The 13,935-nt window shown below is 41.8% G+C and overlaps 1 protein-coding gene across 1 annotated transcript in view; it reads left to right on the top strand.

The window, feature by feature from the left end:
- The window catches only part of itgb2 (integrin, beta 2), a 102,401-nt gene that overhangs the window by 54,048 nt on the left and 34,418 nt on the right, over nucleotides 1–13,935 (top strand). The window contains exons 3-5 of the mRNA XM_060827593.1: nucleotides 4,016–4,101; nucleotides 10,862–11,057; nucleotides 13,635–13,805. Coding sequence (XP_060683576.1) covers nucleotides 4,016–4,101; nucleotides 10,862–11,057; nucleotides 13,635–13,805 — 453 coding nt within the window. The remainder of the gene's footprint in view (nucleotides 1–4,015; nucleotides 4,102–10,861; nucleotides 11,058–13,634; nucleotides 13,806–13,935) is intronic.

Raw genomic sequence — 13,935 nt, 5'->3', positions numbered from 1 at the left:
CCATATTTTCATAACTGAAGAACATAAGAAACAGCAGCAGGAGTAAGCCATTCAGCTTCTCCAGCTTGCTATGCCATTCAGTAAAATCATGGCTGGCTGATTCGATTCTGGCCTTAACTCCACTTTTGTGACTTTTGCCCAAAGCTTTAACACAACTGTAAAGAAGTAGATGAAGCTTTTCTTTAAAATAAAATCACAGTCTGTTCAGCATCGTTCAGAAAGCAAGTGGCTGTGAATGTAACTCTAATTCAGCCTTAAATATCTTCAATGATCCTGCGTCCGCTACTTCCTGTGAAGTAAAATACCAAAGACATACGACTCTCTGACAGAATGAATTTCCACTCATCTCAGTCTCATGTAGAAAAATTCTTATTTGACTCTGTTATATTCCCAGTTGATGGACAAGTCAGATCCCAGAATGAAATCTAGTTTGATGGATCAGTTGTTTTAAATTTTGATGAACATGGAGATCAGATACTGAAACCTAGTTCCACGAGACTGTGAAGTTATTTCAATAATAAAACAAAGGTTTATTACACAAAAATCAAAAAATAAGTTGTTTAGATACAAGACAGATTTTTAAAAAAATCTTAAAACACACAGCAGCACAAGGTTCTCAACCTACTTCACAAAATCACCTATTTACAGAAATTTAAGTCCAGAGAAATTACCCTTCTGTATCAAATCTTTAAGTTCTACTTAACTGATTCGCTCCATTTTATTTTCTATGAACCATGAAGTCTTCTTACGTAAATACACATAAAACTGAAAACTTAAACATTGTCAGCTTATGATAACTTGCAAATTCTGATCAGAACTCTCCTCATTTGAAGCCAGACAAATTAAACTTTTATTTTGCGGTGACTGTGTTTTCAATGAACTGTCCTCAACTTTTTTAAGTTGAGCCCTGACCCCAGTCAGGTCTCTTCTGAACTGTCTCAAAAAGTTTCAAATTTCTGGCTTTTCTAAACTAAGATCAATCCGTAGTTACTCTGAACTGAAAACAAATTAATAACCTTCAATGTTTAGTCTGCTTGTTGTAAACCACAATAGTTGAAACAATTCCTCATAAACACACCCCAGACATTCACAGCCACTTGCTTTCTGAACGATGCTGAATAGACCGTGATTTTATTTTAAAGAAAAGCTTCATCTACTTCTTTGATAAAATTCTCTTTCCAAAAATCATATTAATGTGATACATAATATTTTACATAATATACATTACACTACAGATCCGGTCTCCTTGCCTTATTAGACAACATCTTCAAATCAGAAATTTCTCTGAACCAATTTCAATGTAAGCACATTCTTCCTTACATGAGGGAACCAAAACTTCTGCAATTTAGATGCAGTCACATACCTTGCATTGTTACCAAGTTTCCTACTTTTATATTCCATCCATCTTGAAATCAAAGTCAACACTTCATTTGCCTTCCTGATGACTTGTTGCACCAATCTCCTAACTTCCTGTGATTCATGAACAAGGATGACTGGCTCCCTCTGGACTGCAGCATACTTCAATCTACCTCCACTGAAATACCAACCTGAAATTTTCTGACATTACCTTCCATATTTTTTGCTGATTTATTTCACCTATCTATAGTTTGCAGACTCTTCAGATCATTGTCAACTTTGCTTTCTGACATGTTTTTGTGTTGTCAGCAAAAGAAAAAAACTTCATTCAAGTAATTAATATAAATTGAAAATAATTCAGGCCACACTAATGGTTACAATTTGCGACGTTGAAAATTCTACAGTTATCTCAAATCAGTTTCCTGTTCATTAGCTAATACTCTATCTATGTTAATATGTCACTCCAATACTATGAAATCTTATCCTGTGTTGTAACCTTTCACACAAACCATTTGATTCACTAATGTCCTTTAGAGAAGAAAATTTGCCATCCTTACCCACTCTGGATTACATGTGACTCCAGACACACAGCAATGTAGTTAACTCTTAACTGTCTCTGGACAATTAGGGATGAGTAATAAATGTTGTCCTAGCCAGCAATGTTCATATCTCCTGAGCAAATGTAAAAGTCATGTGACATCTTATGAAATGCATTTTGTAACTCCAAAGACCCGACATCTGCCAGTTCCCTTTTATCGACCTTGCTTGTTGCATTCTTAGACCACTCAAACAGCATTTGCCAAACATGATTTTCTTTTCATTAAACCATTTTGATTCTGGTTGTAAGAAATTTTAAGAAGTCATAGTTATGTAAAATTTCTCCTGATTTGCTAAAACCTCTCTACAGCATGCAAGGCACATCAGGAACGTGATGGAATAAACTTGAGTAAGTGTGTATCCAATAACACTGAAAAGTCTCACAAACTATTAGCTTAAAAAGCTGCTCCCTCCAAAGTTACTGTGGCTGAGTGTGTCCTATTTATAGAATCCACTGTGAAAAATCACCAAGCAGCACCTCTTAAACCTCTGACACTGAGAAGGACAAGGACAGCCCTGTGCATGAAAATACCACAATTCAGTATTACACCATTTTGACAAAAAGGAAAAGTCAGTGAAATTTGGAAATGACTGGTCTGAATTGGAGTTCTGTTTTAAGGTATACAAGATCAGATCACAACAGTGCGAAATATTTCCAAGTTTTACTCATTTTTTTCCCTTCTGGCTGAACATGTACTGGTGTTACTTCACATTTGCTTGGTTAAGATGCATAAAATCCTTATCTAAAGTCACTGTCGGAGTTGGACTGCAGCAGTTTAAGAAGGTGAAGCATCACCTCCTCAAAGGAGGGTAGGATCTTGCCAGCCATCCTCATATCCCGAGAATGAAACAAATGAGAGGCCTCAGTAACTTTCGAAAAATGCCTCAGAGTGAGTTGCAGAATCCAGATGTCATGAATATGTTTTTCAGATTTGGTGGAATAAACAGCGCACATAGGTTATTTACATTGCCTTCTTTCTCTTGTTTGTCAGAAAAAACTGTAGTATGAGCATTCCCTGATTATTCTGACTACACATATTTTTATCTTGTCATGTGCTTCACTGTGCTTGTGTTTATTCCAGTTGCTTCAATCACTGCCACATCCTCTGGTCAACCAATCCCTACATCTCTCCTCACTCTTTTAGGATGTATCTACTATTACTGTCACACACTCCCCACCCTGCGAAGGCAGTTATGTTTGCTTATCAACTCTAATTAAATCCATGCAATTCTTTTTGAAACTCATAGTGTGATGCTCCTTCCTTATTCCATTGGAAATACAAACATATGAAATAGGATCAGAAATGGACTGTTGAGTCTCTTGAGTTTTCTTTGCCACTGATTGAGATCATGACTGAAACCGAAAACTACTGACTCAGAGGCAGAGGTGTGTTAGATATAAGACCACAAGTCTTCACACACTAATACTTGTTATAATGTCACTTGCTTTGACCCCAGAAAATTTGAATGTTTTTCCAGTCAGCCTGGCATTGGACCAGACATTGTTCGTGCAGAAGTGTCAACCTCAATAAAGACAAATAGATACTTTCTTGTTCTTTTGATTGTTATTTCTAGTGTGGTGCTAGAAAAAACACAGCAGGTCAGGCAGCATCTGAGGAGCAGGAAAATTGGCGTTTCGGGCAAAAACTCTTCATCGGGAATGAGGCTGGGAGCCACGGTGGGGGGGTGGAGAGATAAATGGGAGGGGGTGGGGGGCTGGGGAGAAGGTAGCTGAGAGTGCAATAGGTGGATGGAGGTAGGGGCAAAGGTGCTAAGTCAGAGAGGAGGGTGGAGCGGATAAGTGGGAAGGAAGATAGACAGGAAGAGTTTCCTGCTCCTCGGATGCTGCCTGCCCTGCTGTGCTTTCCCAGCACCACTCTAACCTTGACTCTAATCTCCAGCATCTGCAGTACCCACCTCCGCCTTTTGATTGTTACTGTCCACTGCAGAATTGTATTTATGGGCACTATGTAGCTTTGAAATGACAGTTCCCTAATTTTCCATGTCACCTCTTATAAATGTAACTGGAATAACAGAGAATTATTTTTATTTTATCTTTCAGATTCTACCTGCAATCCTACAAATGCGGGATCAACTTGCCAGGAATGCATCAACTTAGGACCAGGTTGTGCCTGGTGTAAGGCACTGGTAAGCCTAATTGGGTAAATGGTGCATATTCTCATTGTTCGGTCCAGTACCCACATCTAAAGTAGGATATGCTTTACCAGCAAGGAAACCAAATAGTTGAGATTATTTTGCTTATATCAGAAATGAGGGAGCCAGGGTTTAAAAATTATTTTGACTACATTAGTGATTAATTGGTCACTAATTTAAAGTGAAATCGTCTGAGATGGAAGATAGGACTAACTATTTGGGGCAGCATGGTGGCTCAGTGGTTAGCAGTGCTGCCTCACAGTACCACAAACCCCAGGTCCAATTCCACCCTCTGATGATTGTCTGTGTGAAGTTTGCACATTCTCTCTATGTCTGCGTTGGCTTCCTCCGGTTTCCTCCCACAGTCCAAAGATGAGCAGGTCAGCGTGAATTGGCCATGCTAAATTACCCATGGTGTTCAGGGATGTGTAGGTTAGGTGCATTAGTCAGGGGTAAATATTGGGTAGGAGGAATGGATCTGGGTGGGTTTCTCTTCAAAGAGTTGGTTTGGACTTGTTGGGCCGAAGGGTCTGTTTTCACACTCTAGGGATTCTATTGTAAAGACCATATCTTCTTGTTTTTCTCTATTTTGATTGTGGGCTAAATGGGGAAAGTACTATTTTGAAAGTTAAAGATGTGCAAGGGATTACTGCACTTTTTAAAAAGCAACCTTGTGCTGTTTACACTGTTGTTTGTTCAATCAATGGGGGAATATTAATGAGCACCAGGGTATGCACAAAGTGAGGAGATTTGGCCAGCAACAAGAAGTTGATTAGTTGTGTGCTAGTGACCCACTGATGATGACAAAGACCTTCTGCCTGGCAACAACTATATGACTAGATCTCAATCTGAGTGAACAGTGCATCCAGAAGTCTTGAGACCTCCGGAAAGGTATGTAGTGGTGTTGTCTTTGCTGTAAAAAAAATACCTGAAGCCTGAAGGGAGCCTGTTTATTTTCCCTCACCAGTTGCTGCAGACTGTCAATTTTAATCACTATGTCAGACACTTGAAAGTCATTCTGTGTATTCTGCAAACTAGTGAAATATCTCAAGAAGACAGCTTGAGAAGCTGCAAGTACAGGCAAGTGAAAAGGAGCATCTCAGTGAACCACATGCAGAGACTGCTTACAGAGACTGCCTTCCCAGTTTTGCCCTCCACCCAAACCAAGAATGCTTTTTGTCTGTCTGTATGTGTCTGTAGGGGAAATTTGGAAGGAGGAGTTGAGTTTTAAGTAGGAAAACTGTACGTCAACGGTTCATTGTCATTTCGCTTCAGCTAGCATCCATTCATTTGTAATAAGTAAGTACAGAAACGTATCCCGTGCTTTCAGTCAACTTGGGTCTACAAGACAGGCAAATTGGGGAATTTTGCAGACTTCAAATTTTTAATTTCTCAGATGACAGTGGGAATTTTTGGGGCTTAATTTCCAGCTTGCTACCTGAGTGATGTGTAACATTATACATGTGATTGAGTAAATAATTTCAGAGAACACAAGCTGTTTAATAGCTGTTATGTTGGATTATATGACTGTAGTATGTTTTATTCATGGCTATTATTGGCTGGTCTGCATTTAAATTATTAACTTTTAATATTAACTGAGATTGTAATAAGCATTGAAAGTTCCAAGAACCCTATAATTTGGAAGCTGTCCTCAGATTTTAGATTAAAATGACAATATCATTCTCAGCCTGCAACACATTATTGCTAGGGATGAGCACCTCATCAAGATCTTCCCTACGCCTCCGCTTCTTGTCTTTAAACAACTGCTGAACCTTAAGCAGACCATTGTTCACAGCATACTGCCCAGCCTTCAGGACAACATGGACCACAACACTGTACAACTCTGTCATGGCAAACACTGTAAGACATATCAGAGTGTCGACATGGATACCAGCATTACACATGGGGAGACCACTCACCACTTGTGAGGCAGGTCCTCATGTGACTCAGCCAGCGTTGTTTATCTCATACATTGCAGGCAAGGATGCCCGAGGCATGGTACATTGGTGAGATAAAGCAGACGCTACGGTAACAGATAAATGAATACCACACAACAATCGCAAGACAGGAATGTTCCCTCCCAGTTGGGGAACACATCATCTGTCATGGACATTCAGCATCGGATCTTCGGGTGACCATCCTCCAAGACGGACAATGCTGAGTGGCCAAGCAGAAGCTGATAGCCAAGTTTGACACCCATGAGGACAGCCTCAACCGGGATCTTGGGTTCATGTCACACTACAGGTGACCCCACTACACTATACACTCACCCACACACTCACACACAAGCACACACACTCTTATACATGATCACACTCATACACTCACACAGACCCTCCTTCATATACACATTCTCTCAGACACACACACGCACACACCTTCTCACAGGCATGTACTCCATCACACTCTCATGCACACACACACACATTCTCCCTCCCCCCACTACACACAAACACACACACACACACACGCCAACCCATACACACACGCGGACACACGCAGACACACGGACACATGCAGACACACGGACACACATCAGTCTATGGGGTGAATTTGCATTTACAGGTTTGGATTTGCAGATACATTCTATTTTGTTCAAAAGCACACAATCTGCAGGCAGTCAGTCATGTGACATTTTGTAAATTCCAACTTTGGAAATAGATTCCAGGTTGGTATAGACATAGACTCTAACCTAGGTAAAAACAATGACTGCAGATGCTGGAAACCAGATTCTGGATTAGTGGTGCTGGAAGAGCACAGCAGTTCATGCAGCATCCAACGAGCAGCGAAATCGATGTTTCGGGCAAAAGCCCTTCATCAGAAATAAAGGCAGTGAGCTGGAAGCATGGAGAGATAAGATAGAGGAGGGTGGGGTGGGGGGAGAGTAGCATAGAGTACAATGAGTGAGTGGGGGAGAAGATGAAGGTGATAAGTCAGGGAGGAGAGTGTGGAGTGGATAGGTGGAAAAGAAGATAAGCAGGTTGGACAAGTCCGGACAAGTCATGGGGAGAGTGCTGAACTGGAAGTTTGAAACTAGTATGAGGTGGGGGAAGAGGAAATGAGGAAGCTGTTGAAGTCCACATTGATGCCCTGAGGTTGAAGTGTTCCGAGGCGGAAGATGAGGCCTTCTTCCTCCAGGCGTCTGGTGGTGAGGGAGCGGCGGTGAAGGAGGCCCAGGACCTCCATGTCCTCGGCAGAGTGGGAGGGGGAGTTGAAATGTTGGGCCACGGGGCGGTGTGGTTGATTGGTGCGGGTATCTCGGAGATGTTCCCTAAAGCATTCTGCTAGAAGGCGCCCAGTCTCCCCAATGTAGAGGAGACCGCATCGGGAGCAATGGATACAATAAGTGATATTAGTGGATGTGCAGGTAAAACTTTGATGGATGTGGAAGGCTCCTTTAGGGCCTTGGATAGAGGTGAGGGAGGAGGTATGGGCACAGGTTTTACAGTTCCTGCGGTGGCAGGGGAAAGTGCCAGGTTGGGAGGGTGGGTCGTAGGGGGGCGTGGACCTGACCAGGTAGTCATGGAGGGAACGGTCTTTGCGGAAGGCAGAAAGGGGTGGGGAGGGAAATATATCCCTGGTGGTGGGGTCTTTTTGGAGGTGGCGGAAATGTCGGCGGATGATTTGGTTTGTGCGAAGTTTGGTAGGGTGGAAGGTGAGCACCAGGGGCATTCTGTCCTTGTTACGGTTGGAGGGGTGGGGTCTGAGGGCGGAGGTGCGGGATGTGGACGAGATGCGTTGGAGGGCATCTTTAACCACATGGGAAGGGAAATTGCGGTCTCTAAAGAAGGAGGCCATCTGGTGTGTTCTGTGGTGGAACTGGTCCTCCTGGGAGCAGATATGGCGGAGGCGGAGGAATTGGGAATACGGAATGGCATTTTTGCAAGAGATAGGGTGGGAAGAGGTGTAATCCAGGTAGCTGTGGGAGTCGGTGGGTTTGTAAAAAATGTCAGTGTCAAGTCGGTCGTCATTAATGGAGATGGAGAGGTCCAGGAAGGGGAGGGAGGTGTCAGAGATGGTCCAGGTAAATTTAAGGTCAGGGTGGAATGTGTTGGTGAAGTTGATGAATTGCTCAACCTCCTCGCGGGAGCACGAGGTGGTGCCAATGCAGTCATCAATGTAGCGGAGGAAGAGGTGGGGAGTGGTGCCGGTGTAATTACGGAAGATCAACTGTTCTACGTAGCCAACAAAGAGACAGGCATAGCTGGGGCCCATACGTGTGCCCATGGCTACCCCTTTGGTCTGGAGGAAGTGGGAGGATTCAAAGGAGAAATTGTTAAGGGTGAGGACCAGTTCGGCCAAACGAATGAGAGTGTCGGTGGAAGGGGTACTGTTGGGGATGTCTGGAGAGGAAAAAACGGAGGGCTTGGAGGCCCTGGTCATGGCGGATGGAGGTGTAGAGGGATTGGATATCCATGGTGAAAATGAGGCGTTGTGGGCCAGGGAAACGGAAGTCTTGGAGGAGGTGGAGGGTGTGGGTGGTGTCTCGAACGTATGTGGGGAGTTCCTGGACTAGGGGGGATAGGACAGTGTCGAGGTAGGTAGAGATGAGTTCAGTGGGGCAGGAGCATGCTGAGACAATGGGTCGGCCAGGGTGGTCAGGCTTGTGGATCTTGGGAAGGAGGTAGAACCGGGCAGTGCAGGGTTCCCGGACTATGAGGTTGGAAGCTGTGGGTGGGAGATCTCCTGAGGTGATGAGGTTCTGTATGGTCTGGGAGATGATGGTTTGGTGATGGGGGGGTGGGGTCATGGTCTAGGAGGCAGTAGGAAGAGGTGTCCTCGAGAACCTCACAGTTTTAATGCATGATCTGAGCTAAGGTGTCACCTTTCTTTTATAAAACCTTAGCTCAGGACTGTGACTTTTTTTTAGATTAGATTAGATTACTTACAGTGTGGAAACAGGCCCTTTGACCCAACAAGTCCACACCAACCCTCCGAAGAGCAACCAAGACTCATTTCCCTACACCTAACACCACGGGAAATTTAGCATGGCCAATTCACCTGACCTGCACATCTTTGGATTGTGGGAGGAAACTGGAGCACCCGGAGGAAACCCACGCAGACACGGGGAGAATGTGCAAACTCCACACAGATAGTTGCCTGAAGCGGGAATTGAACCTGGGTCTCTAGCGCTGTGAAGCAGCAGTGCTAACCACTGTGCCACCCTAAAAGAGGTTCTGGGATTTACATACTAATCGATCGAAACCTGCACCTTCATTCTAAGTGATTAAAGGTTGTTCAAAACGTCACTTCAGTTGTATGACACTTTGATCTTTTACTATAAATCCTGTGTCTATGATCCTGCCCCACGAGATACCTGGTGAAGGAGCAGCGTTCCAAAAGCTAGTACTTCCAAATAAACCTTTTGGACTGCAACCTAGTGTTGTGTGATTTTCAACTTTGCCCACCCTAGTTCAACACCAGCACCTCCACATCATGACAATATCTCTGGCCAGAAAGCAATGGTATTGGCAGTCTGTGGAACCCAAACCAATGGTGGAGTCCTTTGCCTGGAGCAACTTCACTGGCACTGAGAAAAATTATGTTTATAATTGTGGAATCTCATTCTATCCCCTTTTAACTATTGTTGGAGATTTTATTTTAAAATTATTTGTGCCTTCTTCACCTCCCTTTCTTTCTGTCTCCTTATTTTGCTTTCTGTACATGATTTTACATTGAATTGACTGTTCCAATTGACATTTCCTGGTTCAGACTGGTCAAGATATTTTAACCCAATCCGTCAAGGAGATCCACAGTTGGTCATCCTCAACATGTTGGTCACAAATGGTCTGTAATCACAGAAAGTCTTGGTGCAAAAGATCAAGCTAAGTGTGGTGCTGTTTGTTCACTGCTAACCAGAAGTTTGAGCCATTTCAGAAATTTTTGAGTATTGGGTTTTTTTTGAGAGTCATGATATTTTGATTCTGCGAAATCTAAGTAAATAATGGTGAAGATTTCTCAATTACAGCATATTAGTTGAGAATTTGCAGCCAAACAATTGTCCAATGATATTGCAGAGTGTGAGTCAGTTCTGGGTAAATAAAACTTCACAATAACTAGGATTCCAGGATCTCCCCATTTCCACCTCGATGATCCATCACAAATTCATTGTGTGAAGCTTTGCCTAATTTTCTTCAATGCAACTCCCACAGACCAATTTTACAAGGATAATTCTCATTTAGGGAGGCATTCATTAATTTTAAATACCTTCGCATTATTCTTTGCATGGGGGAGATTTGGCCACTGTACCTACAAGGAGAAGTAATCCAGAAATTAGGTAAGAATATTTCATAAAGTATGGAGCTGGACTGTTTGCATAATGAGGTCATTAGTTTGAAATAAAAATGAAAATCAAAAGCAGTTTAAGTTATATTTTTGTATTTAAAAAAAACAAGACGTGTCCCATTTGATTAAATTGAGGATTCTCCTTCTCCAAAATTCTGTTTATGTTGGGATGTATCTATTAATGAAATATGTTGTTGGAGTTTGCATCATGGTTATGTCAGTTAATTTTACAGAACAGGGCATTTCAGCTAAAGCATGGACCACATGCTAATCTTTGAAAACGTATGAAGTTTGAGCAATGCTAAAATCTGATCAGCTTGACCTTCTCGCTGATCTTTCAATCTCACATGTTCATCATGTGCACTCTTTTGTACATGTACAATTGAACAGCCTTCCAATGTTCAAACATAGATAGAAAATATTGTCAAACTATGCTTAATTGTTGTTTTCCAACTTTACTTCCGTCCAGAATTTCACCAAGGCTGGAGAACCAAATTCTGCACGTTGTGATTCTGTGAAGTCCCTTGAGAACAGAGGTTGCAAAAGAGCAGAGATTATCAACCCACAAAATGACATAGAATTGCAATTGAACAAGGAACTTGTAAATTCTGGAACTAATGTGATACAGATAAAACCACAGAAAGTTAAACTCTTTCTTCGACGAGGTAAAAACTCAAGATACTTGGTACATCATAGTTCTGAAAGTTATCAATAACTTGCAAATGTTTACATTTAACATATATGTTATGTTTATCATATATATGTATGCAATGAAAATTACATTGCCCAACAGTTCAAGGAAACATATAGCAATTCAGTATTCTTCAATAATTCTGTGCACTCTGGGTAACACTAAGAAATACAAAGAAAAATGGAGAACAATGGCTGGTTGTCAGTTCTTTGCTTTTTTGTAATGTTTGTAAAAAAGGAGTGAAACTTTAATTTGCTCAGAATGCATTCACATACACAGAATAAAAATTGGACCCATATTTTTCGACAAGGAAATTTGAATCGCTTGTGTTATGCTGATAAGGAAGCCGAAAAGGAAAATAGATCAAGCTGAACTTAATTAAACTAATAAATTAATAAAGTAAACATATTTGTATTTTCCTGTATCAGCTTGCTTTACTTCAGACTGCATTGAATTGAGTTTGCTGTTTCTCATTGCACATAATATGTCTTGCTGTCGTTATTAAGCTTACTCACCGCTTGCAGTTGTGTTAATTAATTCATGTGCATACTTGCAGTCAGCCTGAGTAAAGAATCCATTTATTTAATCTTGATAATCATATTTATCTTTGATCAGAATAGCTTTTCCTGGTTTTGTGCACACATGATTCTGCTACTAAAATTTCTATTATGAATTCATCATATTTACATTGCGTATAGTTCATACACTTATTTCTCAAGCCTGCCTACTCTCCGGTCAGTAAATAGATGGGGGGAAGTATAAGAGACAAACTAATTTCCTCCAGATCCTCAAAAATCAAGGTCTGGAACATACGCTGAAGCTCTTTGCTGCATCAGAACTGTACTTAATCCAGCTCAACAAATTCCCATGGGAAGTGGTCAAACCAACCATCCCAAAATTAAATAGATTCTACTCAAGGGGAGGATCAGCCTTCTATCAGTTTTGATATATAAGGGCATGTTGATGAACTGCAAGCTCATAGAAGAGAAGAATACTTCAGGGTATTGGTGCTAGAGTACAAGCCTGTTTGATCCCAGTGTATTTTGAAGCCTTTGATGTTACATCATTGCTGACCTTACCTATCATGGTGTCACAGAAGGAGGTCATAATGAACAGCTTCAGCAGGCTGCCGTTTTCTCCGACAGCTTATATGGACTTGCTGTGCTCAGATGGTTGAATGCTTTCAATTAGATCAATGAGTGTAATATGTCATGGCCTTCTTTGTTCTTGGTATTTCTCTTGAAGCTACTGGACTGAGAAGATCATGTCAATTGTAGATGTTCCATTCCAAAACTACACTGTGATTTGGAATAGATACATTCAGCTAAGATCTGCAGTTTGCCAAACACATAACGAGCAAATGTTTTTCTCTTGGTGCTTCATGTGTGGATGTCTTGATAGCTCTTGCAATCACTACAGTCACCCTTGTACAGGATAACACCTTGGATCTCCCTCTCTAATAGTTCTGTGGATGTGCCAACACCATAAACCAGTGTATTCCAAACTTTTTCACCACTCCTATCCCATTTTGAAGCTTGAAAACTGCTGTGATCCCTTGTTAAGCAGTGGAGGTGCTGTTGGGTGGAGTAGAAGACCGAAGAGGGCAGACAGTAGTGACCAGCTATTGGTGCACCTGAGCTCAAAACCTCAAAATCTCAATGAGCAACTCCAGTTGGTGTCCCAAAGCACGCTCACCCGCTCCTCCAACCACTTTGGGAAATTCTGCCCTAAGAATTGCAGCTGTTCAAAAAGGTGGCTCACCACCTTCTCAAAGACAATTAAGGATAGATAAGAAATTCTGGCCTCGTCAGAAGCATCCACATCCCATGAACAAATGAAAAAATAATGATGGCCACAAATGCAAAGATTTTCTGGATGGTGACTGGCCACTGGGTCACAACCTGTTGGACATCCACTCATCTGTTGCAAGGACACAAGCAAATGAGGTATGAGGATGGCAAACAGCGCAGACAACTGTGAGACAAATACCGATGGCTTCAGAGGCTGATCGTTTGGAAGGGCACTGGAAGAGACAAGGAGAAACCGGAACCTCAACTGACTGAGAAGAAAGCCCAGGGTAAACAGAGCCTGGTGAATCCTGAACCTTTTCAGCCTACTGTTTGCCTCGAGGTGATATTTAACTCAGAGTTGACTGCCAAATTGCAAAGCATCGTATTACAAAAAAAATAGCTGCCAGCAACCTAACAAGGAGCTTGCTTTCTGCCCATGGACGCTGCCTGTCCCTTGTGATCGCCAGCATTTTTTGTTTTCAGTCCAGATTCCAGCATTTGTAGTGATTTACTCCAATGTCACAAGAAGGATGTTTTTGCTAATGAGCAGTTGATCTTCTCTATGGGGTAGAGTTCAGTTTATCATGATCAATAAAGTAAATAACGCATAAATATATTTTTATAAGCGTCACTATTAACTATGGTATTGAAATAGAGTGAAAACCTTTAGACATGAAGTGGAGGGAAAATATTTGAATGGAATTATTAAGTTCTAGTTATTTGTTTCTGATTCCTTAATAACGTATTGCCTTGCAATTCAGACAGTCCACAGAAAATCGAAGTGAAGTTTAAGCGTGCTGAAGGTTACCCTGTAGACTTATACTACCTCATGGACCTGTCCTACTCCATGAAAGATGATCTGGAGAATGTGAAGAACCTGGGAGGAAAACTTCTGCAAGCACTGAAGAGCATCACAAAGTCTAGCAAAATTGGTGAGCCAACTGTTTTCCATCAGGTAGATGAACAAGGCTCGCTACTTGTGCAAACACGTAACTTCAACATCTGGAAATTGTTTCTCATAATCTAGATGCAGTCAGTCAGTTTACTGTAGCAGAGAAATGT

The sequence above is a fragment of the Hemiscyllium ocellatum genome, chromosome 7 (genome assembly GCF_020745735.1).
Source record: "Hemiscyllium ocellatum isolate sHemOce1 chromosome 7, sHemOce1.pat.X.cur, whole genome shotgun sequence".
Lineage (NCBI taxonomy): Eukaryota > Metazoa > Chordata > Chondrichthyes > Orectolobiformes > Hemiscylliidae > Hemiscyllium > Hemiscyllium ocellatum.
This window is presented reverse-complemented; position numbering and strand designations above follow the sequence as displayed.